At 52.0% G+C, this 27,193-nt stretch overlaps 1 protein-coding gene across 3 annotated transcripts in view; it reads right to left on the bottom strand.

The window, feature by feature from the left end:
- Nucleotides 1–27,193, bottom strand: part of Abcc1 (ATP binding cassette subfamily C member 1 (ABCC1 blood group)) — a 123,141-nt gene that overhangs the window by 79,119 nt on the left and 16,829 nt on the right. For 2 of the 3 annotated variants that reach the window (XM_020181572.2, XM_020181571.2), the window contains 4 exons: nt 13,643–13,819; nt 9,847–9,972; nt 5,186–5,323; nt 3,967–4,092 (listed from right to left, as the gene is read on the bottom strand). In XM_020181572.2, the coding sequence (XP_020037161.2) occupies nt 3,967–4,092; nt 5,186–5,323; nt 9,847–9,972; nt 13,643–13,819 (567 nt within the window). The remainder of the gene's footprint in view (nt 1–3,966; nt 4,093–5,185; nt 5,324–9,846; nt 9,973–13,642; nt 13,820–27,193) is intronic. The other variant, XM_074060444.1, reaches the window with a different exon arrangement.

Genomic DNA, 27,193 nt, shown 5'->3' with positions numbered 1-27,193 from the left:
AAAAAAGACCTGGAGGGGTGGCTCAGGGGTAGATCAGGAATTTTACTGAATAAGCTAAGTTTCACTTTAAAGAAAAAACAAGAGCCAAAAACCAGAAGCTGAAGTACCTGAGTCAAGACACCAGAGATACATTTCAAAGTAAGTTTCAGGTATCCTGAAAACGAGCAGGTTGGCTGGCCAGACGGATGCACGAGAGTGCCACTTTAGCACGATGTTGACAGAGGCCCTAGGGACATATGGCTCTCACTAGGCTGTTCTTCAACCTTGCCATCCGTTTGAAAATGTTCAGAGTAAAATGTTGTTGGAAAAACACACGCCACATTGTACGGACAGAACTAAAACCAGCTCTTACTTTAAATGAGCCCTGAGGTCTCATGAGTGAATGTACTGAGCGTGTTTTTCAGCCATGTTTTTCAGGGGTCTTGTTACAATGAGAACCTAGCCCAGCACATCTGGATCAGGCTGGACTCCTAACCTGCCAGGGAAGCTGCATCATACGGCTGCTCCCTTAGCATTCTAAGCACCTACCAAATGACCGCATTGGGCCCTGCATGGGGCTCTCTCCTCCCCGACCTGAAGATAGAGGACGGGAGGCTGGGGCTCGGGAAAGGCTTAGAAGATTTGGTCAGCCACAGCTCAGCCCCCAGAAGCCCTGGCAGCCCCAGGGCCGGGAGGACAGAAGGGAGGAGCACAAAGGGAAGCCAGGGCAGGAACAGATGTCTGAGTCACGCAGTGTGCTCAGGGCCAGCTGGGAGGATGGACCCTGGGTGATGCAGTTTGAGGCAGCCTCCTGGAGCCAGCTCTGCTGGCCACCATCTGGCCTGCCTGGCCCAGGATGCTCTGGGCTTGGCTGACCACTCGCTCTGAGTCACTACATGTGCTTACTGCTGCCGGTTCTGGGATAGGAGAGCAGCAGGCACTGAATGCTCCCTATGACAGGGAGACAAATCAAGAAGGCCTGTCACCTGGCATCACCCCAGATCATAGGCCTCAGACCTGGGAGGGGAGCAGCCAGAATCAAGTCACTAATCTAGCCCATTCTACTCGCCCTACTTCGTCTCGTTCACAGTTCTGTGGGTATCTATCTGCTGAGCTGTGTCACAGCCATTTTCCAACTGGACCGTAAGCTTCCAGAAGACACGTGGCTGGCTGAGTCTTCCAAAGACAGAATAGTGTCTGCAACTTGCACGCCCTCCTTGTCACGGGATTTGGCCACTCCCCCATCTAAACGTGGGTCTCTGGCCTCTCCCCTTGCACCTGGGATGATCTACGTGACTGGCTTGACCAACCAAAGGCAGCAGAGGTGACACCATGCCACTCTGGGAGTGGGTGGTAAAAGGTGATACAGCTGTTATCTGGAACACTCGGCTCCAGGCTGAGAGGAAGCCCAGGCCACACAGAGACCCCACACAGGTGTCAACCCCAGGTGAAGCCGCAGCCAGGGCCCAGCATCCAGTGCCAGACACCAGACTGAGGAAGCCTTGAGCTGACTGTGACTACAGGACAGAGTGAAAGAGAACCACCTGGCTAAGCCCAGTCAGTGTCCAGCTACTGATGCGGCAGCGTGTTACAGATGGGTGATGGAAAATACAGCCATCCCTCAGGGTCTGGCCAGGCCTCATCGCCTGAGTTAAGGATATGACTCGGTGGCAGAGCACTTGCATAGCACGTGCAAGGCACTGGGTTTGATTCCCAGCACCACGAACATCAAACAAAGCAAGCCCCCCTTCCAGCCACTGTGCGTTTGAACCAGGGCTACTCAAGCCGTTCTGTGTGCCCAAAAGTGGCCAAGGGCAGGTTCTGCCCACAGATGCGGAGGCAGAGCAGCCTGTGGGACAACCACAAGGGACGTGGGACAGCAGTGGCTACTTGAGACAGGAGATAGAATGACAGAATGACTAAGGCAAGAATTGGGTGCCCTAGCCCCCCACAGTCCAGCTTCCAGCTGCCAGGCCTGAGGGGTTCACGCTGCCCAAGAATGGCAGACAGTCCTGGGAATGCAGAAAGCAGAGACAGAGGGCCAGTCAGCTCTGCGTCATCCTGACGCACAGGCATATGGGAGAAGAGGAAGGGTTTTACCAGATCCTCAGATGAGAGCAGAAATCCCCTCCCCACAAAAGCTCCAAGAAGTCTGAAGGGTCAGTCAGCACCACCTGGACTCAGTTTACCCTCAAAGCAACCCAAAGGCAGCAGCCACACAGGTGGTATGACTTGTGTGATGTGATCCCCTGATGGGGACACCTGGCTGCCACACGCACACACACCACAGCCACACAGATGAGTGCCTCCTTTGTGCCAGGCATGGGCCAGGAACCCAATGGGTGTCCCAGGCACCATCACTGCCTTTCTGAACTTTATCCACAAACAACATATGCACACGTGTGCACATACACACACAGAGGCATGTGCGCACACACTCAAGTCACATACCTGTGAATGAGTACACACTCACAAGAATATTCACATGCAGCCATCTACATGGACACACTTCTGTGTGAACACAGATGCAAATGCACACACAAGCACATTCAAGCACACACACAAACACACACACACAGATACATGAGCTCATAATCAGACACAGACCAGTCTGTTCTCCGACCTGTTCCTCCGAGCTGGGAAACCCAGGGGCAGGACCCTCAGCACACACCTTGCCTGGGATACAGGCTTCATGGTCTCGAGGCCAACATCACCCCCGCTCTCCATGCTGATGCTCCCAAATCCTTCCTCACCCACCAAGCAAGATTCAGGCAGACCCAACAGAGCCCCACAGCAGCCGAAAACTGCTCCCGATGCCATGCGCCCACTCACAGCTGACTAACCATGAACAAAGCGACACAAAATACCCCAACCCAATGCACTCTGAAAAATCCAAATAGCTCATCCAGCCCACCAAGGGACAATCCCACCTCTCGGGACCATCTCTTCCACCTCTTGCTATTCTAGCACACTGGCTATTCTTGTGGTTCCCTCTATACTCGGCGACACCCGCACTTGCTGCAGCCCTGCCTTGACTGCTCCTTCCCAGGTGTCTGCCCAGCCCATTCCCTCCCTCTCAGGGTTTCTGCTCACCTGAACTTTCTTTTTCCTCAAACACTGTCAGACACTGCACGACACCCCAACCAACATTCCGTTTCTTTCTCTGCTTTCTTCTTTCTCAGCATTTGCCACTGCCCTGACATCCCCCCAGCCCCTGGGTCACTGTTTACCCCCCTCCATGTTAACACCAGCCTCTAGTGGGCAAGGACTGTGCTTTATTCACCATAAGTCTCCTTCCCAGACTGTGGCCCAGCACTCAGTACATGTAGGAAGGGGGGAAGGAGGGAAAGGGGGAGGGAGGGAGGAGAAGGAAGGAAGAGGGAGGGAGGGAAGAGGGAGGGAGGGAGAGGAAAAAGAAGGAAGGGATGAGGGAGGCTCAAGGAGTTGAAGTACCGTGCACCCTTTCTTTACAGGCAGCTCCACCAGGCACTACTATAGAACATTCCTAAAGCTGAACAAGGGCTCAAATCCAAACCCCTAGGGCCAGCACGACCCCGATGGCAGAAGACAAGAGGGAGCAGAGGGGACTGCCATGACCTATGCACACTTCCCTCAGCCCCTGCCAAATGCCCTGTGGGATTACGACCCAAATCTGCCAAAGCTTCTCGTTTTTCTAGAAAAGCCAGGCAGTTAAAATTCACGTGAAAAGTCCTCATACTTAAACCTTCACTCCCATCTTCTCAAATCACTGTGGCAAGTAACAAATGCTTCGGGCTTGTGTGACACAAACACCCACAACTGCAAACCGAGATTCTTTCCCTCAACGCACGCCAGCCCTGTCTACGCCTTGGCTTTTCCTTCTGACGACATCGCTTGTCTCTGGATGCTTGAGATGGAGCGGTATCCTGGACACTTGACACAGCTCAATAAGCTGTACCTCACATCACGTGACGCTTCTCTTGCAGGCACACGTGTGGTCACACTTACGGAGTCACTGATGGTTTCGGAGAACAGGGGCGATCGGTCTGAGAAGCAGGACAGCACGAGCTGAATGAGCACAAGGGAAAGGTACACGTAGAAAGTGACATCGCGGAACAGGTCCACTTGAGTGTCCTGAGAAGGAAGGAAACACCGTGCTGTGGACGCCATGCTGTGCCTAAAAAGGTTTATGCCTCCAGAGCTCATGGTGAGGCTGATCCCCAAGGTCACATGGTGATATATTTGGAGGCTGGGGACCCAGGATGGCATGAGTGGCTTTGTAAGAGGAGAGAGCCCCAAGCTGGTGCACTTGCTCTGTCTTGCCATGCACAGAGCTACCTCCAGGGCTCTGCAGAGAATCGCACCGACAAGACGACCTTCGCCAGATGAGGCCCCCTGACCTTGACCTGACCGCCTCCAGGACCATGAGCTGAGTAAACCTTTGTTGTCTAGAAATTTCCCAGTCCGTGGGACTCTGTGATAACCAGGAGAGGAGGCTGCAGAAGGCCACCGGCTTTCCCAGCATATCCCACCTCCCCTCAGAGACAGAACAGCAGGAAAGCTGCCCCCCCCCCCCCGTGGTCCCACTTCTCACCCGTGCCTGGTGGGGGAGCCACACGAGGTCTGGCTCTGCTCACACCAGCAGGGGGATGTCGTCCCCTTAACTTACTGTTTCTGTGCCTCAGTTTCCCCACTTATAAACAGGGTCCTGCATCCTCAACCCAGAGTGATTTTTGACTCCCAGGAAACAAGTACAAGTGTCTGGGGACATTTTTGTTTGTCATACCTCGAGGAAAGGGATGTTGCTGACTCTGAGGGGGGTGGAGCCCAGGGATACCCTTTGACTTCCCACACAGCACAGTATTGCGCTCCATAACAAAGCTGCCTCTGGCACCAAATGTCAGTGAATGCTGAGAAACCCGTCAGTCGCTGAGGGATTGCACAGTATTTATGAAACATACTTTGGCCCCTGCATGGCACCTAGAAAGCATGAACTCAAGTCGAAACCAGCTGCCATCGCTACTTTCCTTTAACAGCGAAGAAGGTTCTAAAAAAGGTTCTAGAACAAAGACTGCAGCTGAGCTGATGAGGACTTGGTGGAGTAAATACATCCCAGGGGAGGAAGCTAGGCCCCTGTGGTACCCATCACGTGGTTCCCGTGGCAACCTGGGCCAGAGGGAGCACACATTTCTCCCACAGGGAGCCATGGGGCAAGATCACCACTTACCTCTTTTAAGGCAGTCATGATTCTGGATCTCAAGATGGCCAGGGCACACAGTAGGGCTACAAGCCAGAAAGTGAGCATGATCCCTGAGGACTGGACTCCCTTCCTTCGCTCGAGCTGAATTAAAAGGGTAGCGAGCAGCTGGAAGAGAGGAACGCACAACAGGCGTTCAGAGAAGGCAGGACCCCAAGGCACCACAGTCCCCGAACCTGGTGGGAGAATGTTAGGCCTGACACTAGATGTGGAGGGCTGCCATTGGCTCAGGGGCCCAGGGACTGCCTGGTGGTCCCAGTCCCAGTCCCAGCCCCACTCCTGCCATATGTGCCTGTGGGCACCTCACAGAACCTTCTGGAACCTTTCATTTGCAAATCAGAGATGAGAGCACTATCTGGACAGTTGTGGGAGTTTAACAAGACATGTGAGGACAAAGCTTACTTTAGAACTTAACACTCACACACTTTTTTTTTTTTTTTCTTAAAGAGTCACATGAGAAATACCTGAGGCTTCACTGACCAGTCTCAAGGGGACCCAGCTCAGTCCCTGTAGCATGAAAACAACCAAGACAATACGTAAATGAATGGATGGGGCTGTGTGTGTGTGTGCGCGCGCGCGCGTGTGTGTGATTGTGTGTGTGTGTGTGTGTGTGTGTGTGTGTGTGTCAATAAAACTTTATTTACACAAACAAGCAGGGGGGGGTGTGCGTGCGCGCGTGCGTGTGTGCGCGTGCGTGTGTGTGTGCGTGCGTGTGTCAATAAAACTTTATTTACGTGTGTGTGCGTGCGTGTCAATAAAACTTTATTTACACAAACAAGCAGAGGGCCACATCCTGGCCGTAGTTCACCAATCTTTGATTTGGAGCCATGAATCCCCAGCCCATGCAATTACTGGCTATTCCACTGTGGGCGGTAATGGTAACTCTTCTCCCTCATTTAGCACTGCTACGTCCATCACTTAAAGTACTTCACATGCGTTCATCCAGTGTGGCCCTGTACAGGGGAAACACTAGGCGCCTGTCTGCAGACATGGAAACTGAGGCCCAGACACAGAACATCTCCGGCCAGGGGTCACACATCTCACTTTCAAAGGACTCCATTAGTACAACGGCAGTGCAGGGATTTCTTTCATTCCTGGGCCTAGGGACTAATGCTTCCATTTTAACAGGGAGACAGAAAATAACAGTTACTTTTCTTTGAAAGAAGATGACAGCATGTCACTCCCAAGTGAGGCAGAGCTGCCCTCCACAAGCAAATCCCCAGCACGGGGTCACAGGCCAGACTCAGAGCAATGGACAATCAGTCACTCTATCCCCCCAGAAGCTGTGTCCAGAAACACATCTGTCCTTCTGTCATCCTCGTTCTTCCTCTTCGGTCCTCCCATGTCCTTCTCTTCCCATATCCATCCATCAACAATTCTCACTGATGCGTCTTTGAGGTCTACATTCGGTTTACCTAACAATCACCCAGGTTCCAGCTTCATCCCCTCATGCCAGGTGGCTTCCACTCCTGCCCTGCTGACCTCTTCTCACACAGAGGGCAGAGCCAGTTTTAAGTACATAGAATCAGGGCTATGGCTCAGTGGCAGAGCAAGTGTCTAGCATGCCCTGGGTTCCAACCCCACCACTGCAGAAATAAATAAGCATGTGGAATTAGAATGCCCACCAGCGCTCAAAGGCCTTTCCTTAGGGCCAGTGGTCTTAACCTCAGGTGTGGACAGGCTGAGGAGAGAATCCAGGGCACTGTGAACTTGACCAGGTAGCAAGGACACCTTTGAGTTTTATGATCATCACCACCAATGAGAAGTGGGGCAGCACAGCACAAAGGTGTCAGCACACCCCAGGGTCATCTCCTCAGAAATGAGAAATCTCCTCGTCCCACAGGAGTAGTCAGGTTACTGCTATCCCAACTGGACGTGAAATAGAGCAACAGAAAAGCTGACGTCTTTTTGATCAAATGTGTCTTTCATATTGTGATTAGTGTATTGGAATCTGACTCATGTCCCAACCTACACATCCCACAACTGAGGAATGGCTGAACAGTGTGTGCTAAGGCCACACAATCAAATTCTATACAGCAGTTTTTAAAAAGACCTTATGTACATTTGTGAAAGTGTCATAATGAAACTCTATTTTGTATAATAAATGTATATACACTAAGGGCCAGGCACAGTAGCTCATATCTGTAATCCCAGCTATTCAGGAGGTAGAGCTGGAAGGATCAAGGTTCAAGGCCATCCCAGGCAAAAAGACTCCATCTCAACCAACAAACCAGGCATGGTGGTGCATGTCTGCAACCCCAGCTACATGGGAGGCAGGGGTAGGAAGATCACTATCGGAATCCATCCTAAGCAAAAGCGTGAGATGCTATCTAAAAGATAAACTAAAGCAAAAAGAGCTGTGGACACAGCTAAGTGTAGAGCACCCTGAGTTCAAACTCAGTACAGCCAAAACTAAATGCATGGAAATGTCATAATGAAACACACTGATTTGCATAATTAATATATACAACACTAATAAAAAAACTTTCAAAGGAAACAAAAATTAAATAAGTAAACAATTAAAGCAAAGCACGCTGAACCTTGGGGCTGTGAAGCCGGACTCCAGCTACACTCCCTCGAGGCTCAGCCCTGGCCTCTGCGAACACAGTGACCAGCCAGGAAAGTGACAGGGGATGACACTGCTGACCACAGGGACTCTCTAGAGTGATGGGACATCCCCCAGTTGTAGAGATGGAAGTCACATGGCAGTACATGCTCCTCAAAACACACGAAACCTCAAAACTCGTGAAGCTACATGAAAAAAGGTGAGCTGTACTGAAATGTGAATTAGACCAATCCAAGTATAAACAAGAATCACAAAATCTTCACGTGCATGCGTGAATTTCCTTTATGGTCCTATGCGTGTTATGTTTATAAGAACACCAGGGAGGCCAGGGCTGTGGCTCGAGGCCCCGAGTTCAAACTCCCATACTGCCAAAAGAGCACTAAGGAGCCCAGACTGGTGATCAGCAAAAAGCGTCGGAGGCTTAACGAAGGCCTAGGACTAGCTTTGGGAGACGCAGGTCCAGCTACTCCATCCTGAGGCTCAGGACAGCAGGACCAGCGTCTGCCCACTTGCCTGACCGCCTGCCCTCCCTCCCATCCCCACTTCTCCCTCCTCTCCATCTTGGCTCCAGCCACAGGGGCCAACTCGCAATTTCTCCTCCTGCCCCAGGACTGCTGCATGTGCTCTTCTCAACTCAACAGGCTTCTGCCCTCGGCCACTGTATCCTGCTGAGCCTTCAGGCCATCGTCCCTCCTCAGGGACGTCTCCCCACCCCACAGACCCCACCAAGCTCCACAGTGCTCTGCACACACGTACACATTTCGTGTCTTCGTGAGGGCATCATTTACTCGCTGTCTCTCTCCCATGTCTGAACACCTGGAGTATTTGCTCTCTACCTCGTAAGTGCCTGAGACTCTGAGGTCACAGAGGGAGGCCAGCCCAGCCCAGCAGGAGAGCCAGGTGCTAAGCAAACAAACCCTAAGCTCCAGTACCTGTGGCTGTGTGACCTTGGCCCAGTTCCTCCACCCAGCCGTACACTTTTCTGTAACGAGAACGAATTGGTCCGTGAAGACACTGGCCCAGTGCCTGACACTCAGCGAACACTGTGTACCACCATGTGCCACGAGGTGTGTGGTCCTTCCCTGATCTCGATCTGTCACATCTCCTGTCCCTCCCTCCCTCCCCCCTCCCCAATCTTTGCCACGTCTCACCTCCTTCCCCACACTCCCTTTTAGCCTCTAGCCCTTCTCTGAACAAACTGTTCTCCTGCCCAGAACGGCCTGCCCCATGCTTGCTTCTCCTCCAACACCCCAGGGCTCTGCTCTCTCGATCCTTTCAGGCCTCTTGGGGGACCTGAGCCACACAGCACATGTGCAAAGCACCTAATTCCGAGCTCATCACTTTGTGGTCCTGGCGTAAAAGCTGCACAGTGCAGCAGCTAAGAAAGTAGGATGGCTGGGGCCCCACCTCTCGCTCAGCTTCCTATGAGCTGTGTGGCCTTAAGCAAGCACTAGACCTCTCTGTGCCTGTTTCCTCACCTATAAATGGGTACAAAGCAGTACCAATCTCACAGGGTTGATCTGAGAATAAGACGAAGTTGAAGCGTCCTGTCAAGCACAGTGAGCACCCAACCCACATCAGCTGTAGTTGACAAGGCAGTTTCCCCATCTGGTCACCCACTGACCTGTGGACCTCCATGGGCCATGGCTGTTTCCTATTTGGCTTGGTATCCCTCCCCCTCAACCAAAGCCTGAAAACTCCAAATTCATCAGGTTCTAGGCAGTGAGTAGACATGGCTTCAGCAGCCAACCCAAGAATGGAGCACAGCAAACACAAAGAGAGCTGACACCTGCCTAAGGTGTTCAGCCTCAGTGGCGGGAGGCCAACAGGGCAGGGTGGGGACTGTGGCTAACAGGGCAGCACACACCCTGTTGGTAGCCTATCTCCATTCTGCTGACTGCCCTCCTAAACAATGCTTGAGACCAGGAGCGCCAGATGCCAGGATTTCCTGCCAGGTTTCTGGATTTTCACCAAGATATCTTCTCACCTGTAACTGACAGCTGCGAATTTCAGTCTTCCGGGTACCTGGCCTGGGGCCAAGCGTTCACAGCCAGCTCCTACTTACCATGGTGATGCCCAAGAGGGTTGGGCTGACCAGCAACACCGGGGCCAGCAACACACCCCAACTTCTTTCCCAGAAAGAGTAGAAGAGATCTGCCCAGCAGACGACCCACAGAAGGAACCCCAAGGCCTGGAAGAGAAGAGAAGACAACACATGTCTCACAGAGATGCACTTGACCTCCCTAGCAGCCCACAGAAGCCACCTTGGGACCAGCCAGCCCAGGTGCTCGAGGCAGCACTCATCTCTCTCTTTTTTTGTTTTTTTGAGGCAGGGTCTCACTACGTATCCTAGGCTGGCCTCAAACTCACAATCCTCATGCCTCAGCTGTGAAGTGCTGGGACTACAGGCACGTACCATTATACCCGGCTATGTGGCCATCTTTTGGATTATGGGTAAGTCGTGGGCAGGGTGAGCGGCCAGCAGGGCCACAGTCATCTGGTCTATAAGCAGCTTGCTCTTCCCACTCTCCCTGCCCAAGCACGACTCTGTGTCTGGCTGATTTTCCTCCCAGCACTGAAAACTCAAGTGCTCAGCCTGCAGCTCAGTGGCCATCTGTGACCCTGGCATGCTGCAGAAAGCACCCCCCACACACAGTAAGTGTTCATGCCATTGTGGTCATCCAGCCAGGACTTACTGACTGCCGGCTATGCTTCTGCTATGAAACCACGGTGAGCCAAAATTCTTGTCTTGTCAAACTGACACGAGTGGAAGGAAACTGAAGAGAAGCAAAGCTAAAACTACAAAGCATTATGCCAGAGAGTAGTGAGTACTGTGTGGAAAAACAAGCAGCTAAGGCAGAGAGGTTGGGAAGGGTCTCTCTAACCAGGCACCATCAGAGCAGAGTCAAAAAGGAAGTAACTCCAGATGTGGTGGCCATGCCTGTAATCCCAGCTCTCGGGAGACTGAGGCAGGAGGACAGAGAAGTCAAGGTCACCATGAGCTACACAGTGAGATGGACAGACAAAGGAGGAAGGAAAGAAGGGAGGGAGGAAAGGAAGAAAAAGAAAAAGAAGAAAAGAAAAAAGTAACTACGTGGAGGAAAGCAGAAGCCAAGCAGTGGGCACGGGAAGTGTGAAGACCCCATGATGGGAACAGGCCAAGGGTTTGTCACTGCTGCGGAGTAAGCAGTGTGCGTAGCAGGAGAGGGATGGCTGCAGAGCAACCTGGAGCTGGGTGACACTGAGCCACCAGGAAGCCTTCCAGATTTTATTCCAGGTAGTGGGAAGCTAACGGGATTGGGGTTGGGGTTGGGGTTGGGGTAAGGGAGCTGAGCAAAGCGAGGATAGAATCTGATTCATAGACCACGATGCGCTAGCTATGGACAGGGAGGCAGAGGATGTTTTTTAAAGGCTTTTTTTTTTTTTGAGAGCAGTTTTAGGGCCACAGAAAAACCAAAAGAGGAAGACAGAGAGCTCCCATCCCCACCCCGCATCTGCATCAGAGGGGTGCATGCGTTAGGACTGACAACCCATGTGTACTCATCACCGCAGTCCAGTCACCCCAGCGTGCTCTCTCGGGGCCATCAGTTTGCACAGATGCACACGTATCCATCATTATTATAGTCCACACACAAAGTACGTGGTTGCCCTAGGACCCTGCCTGCCCTGAGCCCACCCCCCGGTCCCCAGTAAACACCATCTTTTCACTGTCCCCATACTTCTGTTCTTCCAGAACCTCATACAATTGGAATCCTACAGACCCTGCCATCTTCACGTCTTCATGACTTCTCCACGTCATTTCTTTTCAGCACTGGCTAATACTCCATCATCCGGACAGAGCACAGTTTATTCGTCTACTCACCACGGAAGGACATTCTGGTGGCTCCCAAGCTCTGGCAAGGATGCATACCCCTGCGACCATGACCCACGTGTAGGCTTTTGTGTGGCCCGAAGTTTTCAGCTCCTTTGAATAACTAGCAAGCAAGGTGGTTGCTGGACTGTATGGTGACAGCTTGCTTGGATTTGTAAGAACACCCTCAGCTGCCTGCCTAAGTGGTGGCTCCATTTCACTCCCACCCACAATGAATGAGCATTCTGGTGGCTCCACGCCACGGTGTCATCGGTGCCCGCCACATCAGGCAGCCGGAGGTATATTGCTGTTTTAATCTGCACGTTACATAACATTTTAAGTGAGGGTTCGGTTGTGGTATGAAATAGCCAGGCTTGTGTAAGGAATCACAGGCAAAGGCTTCAGCAAAATTACTCGAGCCTGTTTAGCCCAAGGTCTAGGTAAGTCAGTCTTGGGAAATATGGCTTCAAAAAAAGAATGGAGACAAATGCTAGGTCTAGCTAGAATGTGGGGATAAAGGAGCAAGATGCGAAATGCGACTGACCCCTCCTCTGTGACTGCTGATCAGTCATAAGGGAGAAATCAGACATGTGGGGAAATCAGCCAGCAAGATTAACCTGGGCTGGGGTGGGGTTCAGTGACAGATCACTTGCCGAGCATGGACAAAGCCCTGGGTTCCAGCCCAGCACTGCAAATTAAAAAAAAACACAGATTAACCTGACCGGTAAGAGGCACACAGAACACAGCTGTAGCTCAGATCTGGAACGTCCCCAAAGGCCTCTGTGTTGAAGGCCTAGTGCCCAGCTGGAAACTACCAAGAGATGGGTTGAACCTTTAGGAGGTGAGGCCAAGTGGGAAGATTTAGGTCACCAGGAGTATGGCCTCAAAGGAGCCTGTGGGACCTGATCCCTTCCTCTCTCTCTTCTGGCCATGGAGTGGTCTGTTCTGCCACGCATCCCTGCCATGACGTGCTGCCTCCCCACAGGCCCAAAGCAATGGGCCTGCCTGAGCATGGGCTGAAACCTACAAGGCAAAAGCCACAATAAACCTGTTCTCTTTGTAAAATGCCTAGCTCAGGTTATTTGTCACATCAGCAGAGAGCTGACTGTCACATGCCCTGACAAAGACACCTGTCCCTTCTGTAGTTTTCAAACCAGAAGCGCATTGTCTGAACCAAAGTGGTAACAAACATCACCCACGATCAAGTAGAGGAACACAGTACAAAACCACCATTCGTAACATCCACCTACATCAATGTCATGAAGACGAGGGAGGGAGATGCGTTCTTCTGCTTACAGACAGCTGAAGACGCCACGGGACTGCACGCATCAGGTGGCCATGGCCTGGGATGGATGCCACAAAGTGCCCAAAGGGGAGAAGGACAAAAGTGGAACGAAGACTGTAGATTTTCTGAAGAAGTACTGTGTCCATGTGAACTGTCCTGAACTCAACAGCTGCACTGAGATTACAAGCATGCTCCAGCTTTGGGAGAAACTCAAGAATTAAGGGCAGGGTGGGTGCCGTCTACTCTCAAATGGTTCAGAAAAAATAAGAGAGCCGAGAGAACAAAACGACAAAACACCAAAAGCCGGTATTCAATGCTGGGAGGCTTCTGGTATCCTTGCAGTCTTCCTACTGTACGAAATTTCAAAATGACAGCAATTTGGAAGAAAAAGCAATCGCTTCAATAAGGAAGAAAGGCTAATCTCCTGGTAACCATTGAGAAAAAGCCTACCATCCACTCTGCACAAGTGTGGAAACTGAGGCTCTGGGAGTTAAGCTTTGTTCAAGGGTCACACAGCCAGGAAGTGACAGAGCCCAGAGGTGAAACTGTGTTCAACACCAAAGCTCCAGCTTTTGTTCACCATGTTATTCTCTCCCTTCTAGAAACAAAGCTTACGGCCAAAAAAGAAAAAGAGAAAAATCAGTTTTACCACCCGTTCACTGCTTCTCACCCAGGTCCCCGCCATGTCCCCCTCAACTCCCCACGGCGCCATCCCAGATGACTTACAGTTTTGGTTTTGTTGAGGTGTGTCATCTGAATATAGCCCCGGTCGTGTCGGGAGAGATAGAGGAAGTAGAAGGGGAAACAGGCCCAGAGGTACAAACAGGGCACCCACACGAGGACGGTGTTCTGAAAGCACTTGGTGAAGTCGGGGTTGCTGGTGTACCACGTGACATTCCAGTCCTAGGGACACAAATGCAGGCACAGGTCAGCACACACACGCCTGAGGAACAGGGCCCCCGGAGCACCAGCCCAGCTGCTATGGGGTTTATGAACCCAGACGCCATCCCACAACTGAGGGCATGCCAACTTCAAAAGGCCACAAAGACTGGAAAGTGGGTAATGGGAGCGAAGGACAGAAAAGGTCCCAGGCCGTGGCGGGACCCACTGCCCACAGAAGATGGAGACTGCCATGTGAGGGCCCTGAAGGGCATTCTGTGTGCTTTAAAGAGTCCGTTGGGCTGGGCACAGCATCTCACATCTATAATCTCAGCTACTCAGGGGGTGGAGATCAGGAGGATGGAGGTTAGAAGCCAGCCAGGGCAAAAAGTTAGCAAGACCCCATCTCAATTAATAAGCTGGGCAGACACAGGTAGGAGGATTGACGTGGGAGGCTGGCCCCAGGCAAAAGCGTGAGACCCTATCCAAAAAAAAAAAAAAAATAGGTAAAGGAAAAGAGGGCAGTGGAGCACTTGCCTAGGATGCACAAGGCCCTGGGTTCCAAGCCCAGCAGCACAAAAACAAAACAAAACAAGAATGGAAGAAAATAGTTGACCATCTCATCAAAACCTGTGTCCCAAGAATTTCAAAACAGAGATCTAGCTGGGTGTGGTGGTGCACACCTGTGATTCCAGCACTTGGGGGGCTAAGGCGGGGAAATCCAGAGCTCTGTTACAGACGACAGGAACAGACTTGCCACTATTGAACTGGGTGCCTAAAAACAGGACAGCCAGAAAATTGTTGGTGTTTTGTTTTGAGTTAGCGTCTCACCATGTAGCCCAGGCTGATCTCAAACTCACAATCCTCCCGCCTCGGTCTCCCGAGTGCTAGGATTACAGGTGTGTCCCCATGTCCAGTTTAGAAAGTTTAATAAAGGCGTTTGACTTTACCTAAAGTGCTTCTTCTGAAGTAAAACTATTCTATGATACAAGCTTCCCAGCACTGAAAACAAGCAATTCCTGAAAAGAAAAGTCAACTCGACAAGGCGAACACACACACAGATTTAGCTAGCAAACTTCAAGACACAAAAAAGCTGAAAGAGAGAAAGGGAGGGAGGGGTGCAGGGAGGGAGGGAGGGAGGGAGGGAGGGAGGGAGGGAGGAAGGAAGGAAGGAAGGAAGGAAGGAAGGAAGGAAGGAAGGAAGGAAAGTAGGTACAGCCCCCACCTTTGCGGACTTGGGCGTCTGGAAACAGCCTCGTAAGAATTTGATGTGGCGAGGAGTGATTTATATCACAAACTGGATATTTTAATTGGGGTCACAGCACTTGTGAGTACAAAGGTGATAGCTGAGAGAGGACTGAACAGTTGGTGGTGATTATATACAGAATGGTTTCTGAGCGGTCGCCAGGAAGAGCTCATTCGGAAGGAATGTGCCCTTCTAGAAAGGAAGCCATGCTGGGCCTGCTGCATGGGTCCCTGACAGCCCGCAAAGGAGGCTCCTTCCTCCTCCAGGTACTCACTGCTTGCCTGGACCGCTGCAATAGCACATCCGCCCCACCGGCCTCCAGCTCTCCCACTCCTGCTCGTTCCTCCCCACAGCAACCAGTTATCCATCCATCCATCCATCCATCCACACGTCCGGTGTCTGTGTGGACAGACCTGGCCACCCATCCAAGACCCCATCCATCCATCCACTGCTTGCCATCCACCACCCGTGCGCCGCCCCGCACCTGTGCACCCCGTCACATTCACATGCACGCATTCACGCATGTGTCCTGCTCTCTCAGTACTGATTCATGCATATACAACTTTTCATACTACACGAAAAGGGGTACGGCAAAAAACAGTCTGTCTCTCTTAACTTGCACCTCCCCAGCCACCCCACAGGCAAACCAGCCTTGCTAACTGACACCTTAAGAAACTCTTCCCAATCTATGCCTGCTTGAGTTCCCGAAAGGCACTCTATTCTGAACCTTGCTTTTTTATTTAACTGATACCAGAAACCAACCTTCATGGGTAGCAGTTCCTTAGTTCTTGCATTTCCTTTGACGAGTGCTTTTCCTGTCTCATTCCCTAAAACCCCACCACCACCCAGCTCCTCTCTCTAGAGGCAACTCTGATCAATTTCTTGTGCATCCTTCCAGAAAATTACTTGTGTACATGTAACAAAATGCATATGTATTTTCTAGCCAGGCACAGGGATTCATGCCTGTAATCCCAGCACTCAAGAGGTAGAGGTAGGAGGATGAAAAGTCTGAGGTCAGCCTGGGCTGTATAGCAAGACCCTGCCTCACAAACCCAAGTAAATCATATATATTTTCTGTTATCACACGGACAGAGGTAACACTACATGTGATATTCTGTAACTTGCTTTCTTCTTTTATAAAATTTGTTGGCAGTACTGGGGTTTGAACTTACGGTCTTCTAGTATTCTACCACTTGAGCCATACACCCCAGTTTTCAGTTTACTTTTCAAAGAAGATCTTAAGCTTTTGCCCAGGCTAGCTTTGAACCTCAATCCTCCTACGCCCACTTCCCGAGTAGCTGGGATTATAGACGTGTGCCACCGCACCTGGCCACTGCTTGGCTTCTCTTAATAGCATATCTCAAATTCAAGATGAGGTTTCCTCCTCTTTTGTGGCAGCTGCCTTGTATAGACAAACTTGACTTTAAGTCCACCTCCAACTGCCTTGACATTTGGGCTGCTCTTGAAAGGAGTAATGTGACGCTGAATGAACAGGCTGGGGGCCTACACTTCACACCTGAGCAGGCGTGTTTGTGAGAGAACATCCTAGGAATGAAAGTGCTGGGAGCCAGGGAGCACACGTGAAATGAGGACAGGCATTGCGGACTTGCACCCCACCTCTCAAGACATCAGGGCGACCGCCTCCGACATCGTTTGCCCTCAGCCATCGCACTCCGGCATACCTTCCTCCTCTCTATGACGAGTGACACAGGAGAGCTTCCTGTGTGTGTCTAACAGCAGCCAGGCATTCCTCTGAGCCAGGCTCAGGGGAAAATTCCAAGACTCAGACACTTGCACTGACAGGCGAGACAGGGCCAGGGTGCGGTTCAGTGGCACAGCATTTGTTCCGCCAGCACAAGCCCTGGCTTCCATTCTCAGCAATACACACACACACACACACACACACACACACGAATAAAAAATGAAGAGACAGATTTGGTTATCCTCTCCCCTCTGGATTACCACCTTCCATGGCTCCCTACTGTCTTTATAAGAACCAGTCCTTGTCATAGCTCCTGAGAGCTCCCACATTCAAACCCCATTTCCTTCCCCTGCCATTTCTCCTGCCCTCAGCCCCAATGGGCCAACTCGAGCAATGACCCAAACGGTGTCCAAGGCACCAGAGAAGCAGGAAGGGTGTGGTCCCAGCCCTCATGGCACCCCTAGCAGCAAGGTAAGTGAGTGAATCCTTCCAGCTACTTCTTGCTAGAGCCTGCTTCTGCAGTATCTTTCTGCCTAACAAAATCTTACGCACCCTTCAAAACCCAACTCACATACCTCCTTTAAAAAGCCTCCTTCCCCACCCCCCACACTGTCAGGCTCCCACCTTGTCCGTCACCACCTCTGTTCTGCAGGACATCAGTACCTGGACTGTTGTATTTACCTTTCATCTTCCTCACCCAGAAGGTACCCTAAAACCAACCCTCCACTCCCCAACATTACTTCCTACTTCATTTTGCTTTATTTTTGGTTAGAGATTTTTTTGGGGGGTGGGGGGGGATTGGTTAGCTTTATAAGTAACAATTGGGCTGGGTGCCAGTGGCTCACACCTGTAATGCTGGCTACTTGAGAGGCTAAGATCAGGGGCATGGTGCTTCAAGGCCAGCCCTGGCAAATGGTTTGAGAGACCCTATCTCCAAAATAACCAGAGCAAAATGGACTGGACGTATGGCTCAAGCAGTAGGTGCCTGCCTTGCAAGCAAAAAGCCCTGAGTTCAAATCCCAGTCCCACCAAAAAAAAATAAAGAATGACTGGTGATTTTCTAAGTAACTGGTCCAGGAAAAGCCTCGCCCCAAGCCCTGGTTGTGTGATCAGGTGGATGTGGATTCAAATTCAGACCCTAACCCCTGGGAAGACAGGCAGGTCACATCCCTTCCCTGGGCCTTGGCTTCTTCCCGGTGAAGCATCAGAAAGACACACCTCTTGGAAGGTTCTGGTGAGAAGTAAACGGGCCAGTGTGAAAGGGGCTTGCAAGGGGCTGGGACAGCCCCAGCCAACAAACAGTAGCTAGTCACAGACACGAAAGATGAACAGCCGTTTGCCACCCTGCCAACCACCCCTGCCACCAGCACTGCCCAGTGCCAAGAAGCTTAAAAGGCAAGAGGTCAGGCCCAGGCTGGAATGAGCTGCTGAGGAAGGCAGGGCCATCTGAGGACACCGAGAGAGGGCGTGTCCCCCGCAGAAGCGAACCAGAGGGCCAAGCTGGCTTCCTGCTCTGCCAGATGGCGGCCTCCACCCCGCATGGGCTGGAAGAGAGGGGGAGGGGCAGGAAGGGGGCAGAGGAAGGGGGCAGGGAAAGGGGAAACTGACCATGAACCAGAACTTTCACGGCTGCAGAAAGCAGCCCAGAGCAGGGCCTCCCTCTGCCTGCCTCAGCCATGATCGGAGGTGACCTTGACCACAGCTGTTACAATCCCGAGGGTGAGCACGCTGGGGACCCCATATGCGTCTCTCACTGGTCAGACCCTGATTTGTCCCCCTCACCCCAAGCTCCACCTCAATGACCCCAGGGGGCAAGAAGCATGGCTGTCTCTCCTCAGGGGTCCTGGGGCACCGATGCTGAAGGGTGGGCCTCACTTCCAGACTTAAGGAAGGAGTGATCAAGTGGGGCTCTGTGAATCCCTCACTGCTTCCGACTCAAGGGACCCCATGTCTCTTCACAAGACGCCTTCGTAGCTAGGTCACTTCAGTGTCCCTAGCATCTGAGGACCTGGGGAACAAGTCCAGGTCTGCGTGGCTCCTGAGCCATGTGTACCCACAGAATTTCTACTGAGGATGTCATTGTGCACTGCATAAGGCGGGGGACACTATTCCAGCGTCCGCGCTGGGTACTGATCTAGGTCTTCACAGAACCATGGTACCCACTCAGGATCCCAACAAGAAACTCTCCTCTGATCCCCATTTCACAGAAAGGGAAACCAAGGCCCAGGAGACAAGATGACTTTTCAAGTAGACTCAATGTGATCGTCTTCTGTCATCACTGAAGATAACACCACAGCCCGGAATTAGCCAGTGCCAGGCACTGTTTCTGGGTGTTTTAAGTATAGTAACTCACTTTGTCCTCACAACCAACTCTAAGGGACGTTGTTTTGCTCCCTACCTCCTTCTCTTAGTAGATAAGGAAACTGAGGCCTGGAGAAGGCTTCCTAAAGTCCCAAGGTCAGAAGGCCTGACCGTTAATCCAGGGACCCAGCCCTGTGCCAGCTCCTAGTGACAGGTGACGAATAAATCTAAACAGGGGCCTTCTGGGCTGGGCCAAGGGGAAGCTTTGAGTTCAGCACTAAGTTCAGAACCAATGATCTGTTCCAGTTGCTGTGACTGCTGTTAACAGAGGTGGCTTAAAGCAACATAGCACACAGTTCTGGAGATCAGAAAAGGACCAGGCTTGCTGGGTTAAAACACAGGTGTCCTGACGTCATGTCCTTCTGGAGACACTAAAGGATAATCCACTTCCCACCTTTTCCAACTTCTAGGGAATGCCAACATTCCTTGGCTTGTGACCCCTTCCTTCACTTTCAATGCCAGTGGCACTGGGCTGAGTCCCCATGCCTGCAACTGTCCCTCTGGTTTCTCTTCTGCCTTCATCTCTCTCTCACAAGGACTCCGTGATGATACTGGGGTAACCCAGGCGGGTCTCCAACCCCAAGGCCAAGGCCAGCTGACCAGCAGTCCTAACTCTGCCTATAATTTTCCCTCTGCTTGGCTGTGGGACTCACAGCCTCTACCCTCTGTGGAGAGATATGCCTGCCATACCCCCTTACTCTGGCCCACCCCAAACTCTACTTCATCCCAAACATGCGCTGTCTCGGGAGCACTGTCATCTCTTCATGATTGGGTCAGATTCAGAAGCCACCAGAATCTTACCAGACAGACAGAAAGCAGCCGTGCACGGGCCCCGAATGCGGCCTCCCGCCTAGACTAACCCTGATGCTGCCCAACCCTCCCAGCCCAGCTGTGGACATCTTTGCCCATCCCACCCTATGGCTCCAGCCTGGATGACAGCTCCCAGAAAGGCCGTCCTGCCCAGGACCCAGCTGGCCAGCTATGGGGCAGGAGGGGAGCCTCCGGGTAGGACAGGCAGAGGACACAGTCATGGACTTGGACCACTGCTCGGGGTCACCCAACATGTGGGACAAGAGGGCCTCTCATGTCTGAGGACTGAATACCCATTGTTGATCCACTGGTTCAGGGCCTTGCAACAGCCTGCCTTTTGTGACTCACGGGACTTGTAGTTGTCAGTGTCATTTGGCAGGAAAAAAAAGAATAAAGTCTCCACTGCCTCCCAGCTTTGCCCCAAAGAAAGTGGGAGACCCTGCCAAAAGATCACTGAGCCACGGCACCTGCACCCGATGGTAGCAAGTGCCTGCAAGCAGCAAGTGGGCAGGAAGAACAAGGGCCCAACCGGTGCTAGCACCCTATCAGGTAGACAGAAAAGCCCTCTGGGCCATGGTGACACTTGGGGAGAGACCTGAAAGAAATGCAGAAACCCATACCTCTTCTATCCACAGCAAGAACACACGTGGAAGTTTACTGTCGTTAGGAGCACGTGCCAGGCACTATTCCAAGCACTTGTCACACACAGACAGCTCTCGGTCGCAGGTACAATATGACACCCATTTTGTAGAGACTGACCCATATAACCTGCACACAGCACCTGGTCTCTATGAAAATAGCAAATTAAACTGTTTGCATTTTTTCCCCTATCCATGCAGCACTGGCTCCCATTTCAAATAAGCATAAAGGAGACACACATGGTTGAGCAGGGGCCATTTTTCTCGAAGGAGTCATGAGAGAAGAAAAGCTGAGCTCCAAGGGGTGGGCCTGAGGCCAGACAACAGGGGTGACTAGTAGTTTTGGGTTTATTATCTTTTCTCCTGTTTGGATTTTTTTACTCTGTAAGTATTGCCTCAAAAATAATAATAACAAAAGTAGTTCTCACTTAATAAATAAGCAACAGCAGGAATTTAAGGGTGGAAATTTCTCTGTGCTGAGCTGGAAACAAAGACAGCACACTTGCTGGCGCCAGTATCAACAACCACAGGAGTCATGCCAAGCTCAGCAGCTTGGTTTACACCACGGGCTGGACTCAAAAACCAGGAAGGGTCAGAACTGGGATTGGAACCCACAGGGAGTCTAATGCTGAGCTCCTGGATCCCCTGAAACCAAGTGCTGGGGCCTCTAAGGGACACCACCCAGGTGACAGGCTGCAGTCAGTTCTCTAGGGAGGGACAGTGGCACCTGAAGCCCTCCGGGCTTATGAACTCTAAGTTCACCTGCACAGAGCGGAGAAGCGAGGCTTGGCCTCAGAGCTGCAATTCCTCCACCCTGCTGGAAGTGGCTAAGAGTGGCTAGGATGAGAGCCACAGGGCTCCATGTCACCACCACTCGCAGACCTGTGTCCCCCTGCACCTCCGCAGGGCTTCTCCACCCCACTGCAGTCGCTCTGTTGTGCCCTTCAGGATGCTAAACTGTATTCCTGGCCACAGCCCCCAGATGCCAGCCACACCACCCCCTTCTGCAGCTGTGACAACCACAGATGTCATCAGCCATGGCAAATGTCCCCCAAGGGGCAAAGTCATGGCCATGGTGCTAAAGCAAGTAAGTGTACTTCCCCTCCCCCAGCCTTGGCTACTCCATCGTGAAATGGGCAATTCTAGACCCCACCCAGGTCCTGGCAGCAGAGGGACTCGCATCCCAGGAGAGGGAGTGTTTGCTGAGCACCTGCCAGAGTCAAGCCCGGGCAGTCACTGGGATCGGGGTAAGTCAGGCAGGGTCTCTACTCTCCTAAGATCCTCGGACTCAGCCCATGAAAGATATAAGCTCGCAAACAGAAGCACAATGACAAAGAAGGGCAAGAGGAGGGGGCAGCAGCTCCAGAAGGGAAGGGTCAGGGTTTGGGAGGGCAACAAATCAGGAGAGACCGGAAGGGACAAGAGGAGGTGCTGTGCAAAGACGGGAGGGGAATGGGGGTATCATGGACAAGGCCTAGGGCAGGGGGCCTACATGGCTGCTGCAATGACCAAGACAGGGCTGAAGAAGTCACTTGGGGCCATAGTTCTGGAGCTGCAGTGGGGAGTACAGGTTTTTGTTTTAAGACATAGGAAGCTGCCACAGAAAACATTAAGCAGGGGCGTGGCTTGCCTAATTTACATGTGAAGGGTTCTGGGGGCGGGGCAAGGAGGCTGGAGCTGTTGTCAAGGCTAGAGAACTAGTGACACAGGAGACTCCTTCAAGGCTAACTCAGACATTTCCTTCTTGCCATAAGCCCAGGAGGAAGGCAAGGACCAGAGATGCTAATAACTGGCCCAACACCACATAGCCAACTCCTGTGACAGAGCCAGTGGGTGGCTGCTGCTTAGCAAGCTCATCCCTGCCGGCAGCACAGCTGGAGGATCTGCTCTGCCCTGAGTCTAGAGGCCACAGGTTTAGAGGCCCCAGGAGAACCAAGAGGCGCCACCTCACAGAACCTCGCTCCACACAGAGCTCACTGGGGCCACCCTTCCTGATGGGCAGAACAAACCCCATTCCTTTCGTACACATGACAAGACGGAAAGGGCCCCGGGGGAAGTTCTGTTTTGCCAATGGAAACACAAGGTTTCTGTGAGCATTAAAGGCAAGGATGTCCCCAGAGGCCAAGATTCCTACATCACGCTTCTGTGGATGCTAAATGGTGACGGGCACAGAACCCTGTGCTGGAGGATAGGTGTGCTCTCCTAGTCCTGGCCAGGCCACTGTAGACCTCAAAGGGCCACCTGCAGCCTGTTGCACAAGATGCACCAGTCACAACAACCAAGCCACTCAAATGTGTACCCGTGGACAAACAGATAAGGAAACTATGGAACATGCATGCAATGGAATATTACTCAGCCTTGAAAAAAAAAAAAAAGGAGAATCTGTCATCTGTGATAACAGGGTGAGCCTGGAGGATGCTATGCTAAGTGAGGTAAGAAAGACAAATACACTATGATCTCACAAGTATGTAGACTCTAAAAGGGCCAAACCATGAAGCGGAAGTAGACCAGTGGTGGCTAGAGGCAGGGTTGGGGACACAGAGGTGTGGGTCAAAGTGCACAGAGTTTGTTACACCAGAGAAATGCTGGACTCATCTGCACAGACCACGCATGGAGTAGAAGTACAGCACCGTATTCCTTAAGCTTTGCTATGTGGGTGATCCTGCGTTCAGTGCTGTCAGCAAAAATAAAGAGGGATGAAGCCAGGCATGGCAGTCCATCCCGCCCCTCAGAGGCTGAGGCCAACACGGGCTACCGTTAGATTTTGTGTCAAAAAAAGCAGAGGAAGCAGCCCAGATGGTGAGCAGGGCAGACAGCAGGTTCCTAACACTCGACCTGGGGGGCTTCCCCCTCCAGGGGGTGATCACCAGGGGTTTCAGTGGTTGACACACTGATCAGTAATCAAGTGGACCAAAAGCAAGATGTACAACAGTGTGTGTGGCACAGCCCATGTGAGAAAGAAGAAGAAAAAGAGTGATCACACACACACACACAGAGGACACACACAGACATCCCAGACAGCTGAGAACCCCCCAGAAGCCGGTAACACAACTACCAGGAAAAGACCCAGGAAGCAGGGATGAGGAGGAGACAGTTCCCTGTAAAGACCTTTCTGTACCTTCTGCATTTTGAACCCTGAGTAGGTACTACCTTTCCAGAAAGGCAAGCAGGCAAGCCAGAAGGAAGAAAGGAAGAAGGGAGGAAGGAAGGGAGGAAAGGAAGAGAGGGAGGGAAGGAAGGACAGAAGGAAGAAATCAAATGAATGCAAGTGACAGCAATAGCAACAGAGGACCGGATTTAACTCAGCCTCCACTTGCTGGTCAGCAGGCTGCTGGCTCAGGGTCACCAGCCCGGGGAGAGCAGCCGAAGCTGATGAAGGACACAACCCCAGGGGCTGTAAGTCAGGCTAACGAGAGCAGCCAACTGCTCTTGCATGTGACAACTGAATGCAGGGCCTCTATAGAGGATTTACACGCCTCGTCGTGTTTCTCCACTGTGGGAACGCCACTGTACTTACTCTCATTTCACAGTCAGGGACACGGGGAGGAGAGGACCAGCCCTCTAAGTCCCAGGGGACAGGATGTGGAGGAAACTGGATCACACCCATGAGGGCAGGTGGGCTCCACGCTCCATGAGCAAGGGCCAGGCTTGGAGGGGCCACAGCGCCTCTGTAAAGGCCACACTCAGAGCCAGCCCAGCTGTGGGTCACATAGCCAAGGAGCAGCTGGGGAGCCAAGGACAGCCAAGAAACAGTGTGGTGGGGCCTGTGGTCAGTCAGGGACCCGCTGGGCTGCTGGAGGCTAATCCCATTAAAGACAGCGGGGGGGCACAGCAGTCTTGGGAAGATGGGGAACATGTGCTCTAGGGAGAGAAAGCGTGAGAGAGTGTGCGTGCGTGTGTACAGAGCAGCCGCCCACAGCTGCAGTGGGGTAAAGGCAGCTGGTGGCTACCTGCCCACTGCCGGCCAGCCCAGCTGACCTTCCTGGCCCTCTGACTCATCACAGCTAAGAATAAGACAGGAACAGAGAAGGGGGGCAGTGAATCCCAGGAAGGCTGAGTGTGGCCCAAAAGCACCCGAGCTGGCAAATCCTGCGCTGCACCAGGCAGGACCCTGGTTCTGGAGCCAAGAAGGGTGGTGACACCAGAGACCAGAACTCCTGTCTTATCGGGGCAAACAGAACAGAGCCTGGATTGCAACACACGGATTTCTTTCGTTGCAGGGCTGGGATGGAACCCACAGCCTCCTGCACGCTAGACAAGCGCTCACCACTGAGCTGCACCCCTGATGCTCCCACCTCAAAACCTGGCCTTGGAGGCCAATGCACACCCAGCCCCAAAGAGCATCCATGTCCTCCAGTGCAGCAATGGACCGTGCTGTGTCCACCCAGCCCCTGCTGACCGGAGCTTGGGTGGTGGCCAATCCTCTGCTCAAACAATGACCCAGTAGGTTCCCTTAGAAACTGCTTCTTACACAGCGAAGCCTGATCCTGGACTAATAAGGGCTTTGCTTAATAATGTCTAAGCCTGCAGGTGTCAGAAAACAAGGGGAAAGGCTCAGGTTAGGTCTGATGACCGAGATACGCACTCAGAACCAGAGCCCAGGATGTCTTAGGGGAATCTCGTGCACAAACCTCATCACATAAAGCCCAGCATATTCCTAGAGGTTTGGGCTCCATAAATACAGTAGTGTTTAAATTTTAACAAAAAATAGATACTTTCCAAATCTACACTGTCCAATACAGTGACCAAAAGTGACAGAATGCGTGCAATGTCTAGCATCTCATGCTATTATATGCTTTATTTGTGCCACCTCTCCCACACACACACACACACTGTCAGTCCCCTGAGTACAGTGAACTCAGGTGTTGTCCCTGCTGACCACAGAGCCCCTGGGGTACTGCACTCTTACAAAGGACCTTCAGAATCCACAACCAGGTCCAGAAGGAGCCTCTGGAAAATGCAAAATCCACACAGACATAGTTGTGATCAGTGCATGAGGCACACATCCCACCAGGTTGTAGGGAACACAGATCAATAAGCTGGGTGATTTTAAAAAGTCCTGATTCTGACCATGGTGATAAATGCACAAGTCTGTCAATGCGCAAAAGGCCACTGGTGGTGGGGTGGGGATCATGAATTATACCCAATAAACTGTTAAAGAAAGATCAGGATGGCCAGGGGCCAGTGGCTCATGCCTGTAATCCTAGCTATTCAGGAAGCAGAGATCAGGAGGATCAATGTTCGAAGTCAGCCCAAGCAAATAGTTTGAGAGACCCTGTCTTGAAAAAACACATCACAAAAAAAGGGTTGGTGGAGTGGATCAAGTGGTAAAGCGCCTCCCTAGCAAGTGTGAGGCCCTGAGTTCAAACCCCAGTACTGCCATAATAAAGGCCAGGATGACTCAGGGTCACCTCAGAAAAAGCTTTAAAATACACATAGGACCGCCCCCACCTCAACAAGAGGCCACAGCATCTAAACTAGATTCATTCACGTTTAGAAAAATGTGAATGCAACCAAGCGTGGCGTAATCCCAGGCCTATAATCCCAGCACTCGGGAGGCTGAGGCAGGAGGATATAGAGTTCAAGCCCAGCCTGGACTACACGGTGAGAGCTGTCTCTAAACAAAAGTTTTGAGTCCTGGCTGTGTGGCCTGGATAAGTCAACCAACCTCTCTGACCTGCAGCTCCCCACTGCCAAACAGAGTGTCGTCAGTCTAGCTCTCAGCGTTGGGAGGAGACAGTGGTCTTTTGGGACGACTCCCTGATGCGACATCCACACTAGTGCCATTGCTACTATTACTGTCATTGTCACTGTTGTGAGCACTATTTTTTTTTTTTTGGTGGTGGTGGTGGTGGTGGTACCATGGTTTTGAACTCAGGGCCTCATGCTTGCCAGGCAGGTGCTCTACCACTTGAGCCACCCCCTCCCCCTGCCCTTTTTCGCTGTAGATTATTTTTCAAATAGGGTCTCTAATTTATACCCAGGCTGGCCTGAACCATGATCCTGTGTAGCTGGGATGACAGGCATGCAACACTGTGCCCAGCCATTGGTTGAGATGGGGTCTCATGTACTTTTTGCCTGAGCTGCCCTTGAACCTTGACACTTGCACCCTCTGCCTCCCAAGTAGCTAGAATTACAGATGTGAGCCACCACACGTGGCTTCACCGTTTTTTGGTAAACAGCTCAAAAAGCCACATACAAAAATGCCAAATCTCCCCACCCCCCAGAAAACCTGGGCTCATCCTGTCTTGTTCCAGGACAAGCCAACGTCCCTCAGCACAGCATGGTGGGAAAGACCCCTCTCTGGGCCATTTCGGGTCCCTCGCTCCTATTATGCCCCTGGCCTAGGAGACTCCCAGCACAGGTCAGTATGGCAGCACCTAGGGGCACAGTAAGAGGATGGTACTGAGCCTAGGAGCCTGGACCCTGAGCCAGTCACAGGCCAGGGTTCTAATCGTCCTCTGCTAGAGATGACGCATGGAGCTTGAGTGGGCTCAGGGCCTCTGGGGGCCTCGGCCCCCGTCTGTAAAATCGGGGTGTAGTCTAACAACATCCTGGCCCTGAAGGTACATGGAGGGCAAGTTGTACTAGGAGCACCTTGGACGTATACACTATTCTTAGCAGCAGCTGTCTTACCAAGC

Source organism: Castor canadensis, chromosome 17 (genome assembly GCF_047511655.1).
Source record: "Castor canadensis chromosome 17, mCasCan1.hap1v2, whole genome shotgun sequence".
NCBI classification, from domain to species: Eukaryota; Metazoa; Chordata; class Mammalia; order Rodentia; family Castoridae; genus Castor; species Castor canadensis.
The sequence above is the reverse complement of the archived record's forward strand: the minus strand, read 5'-3'. Positions and strand labels throughout refer to the sequence as shown.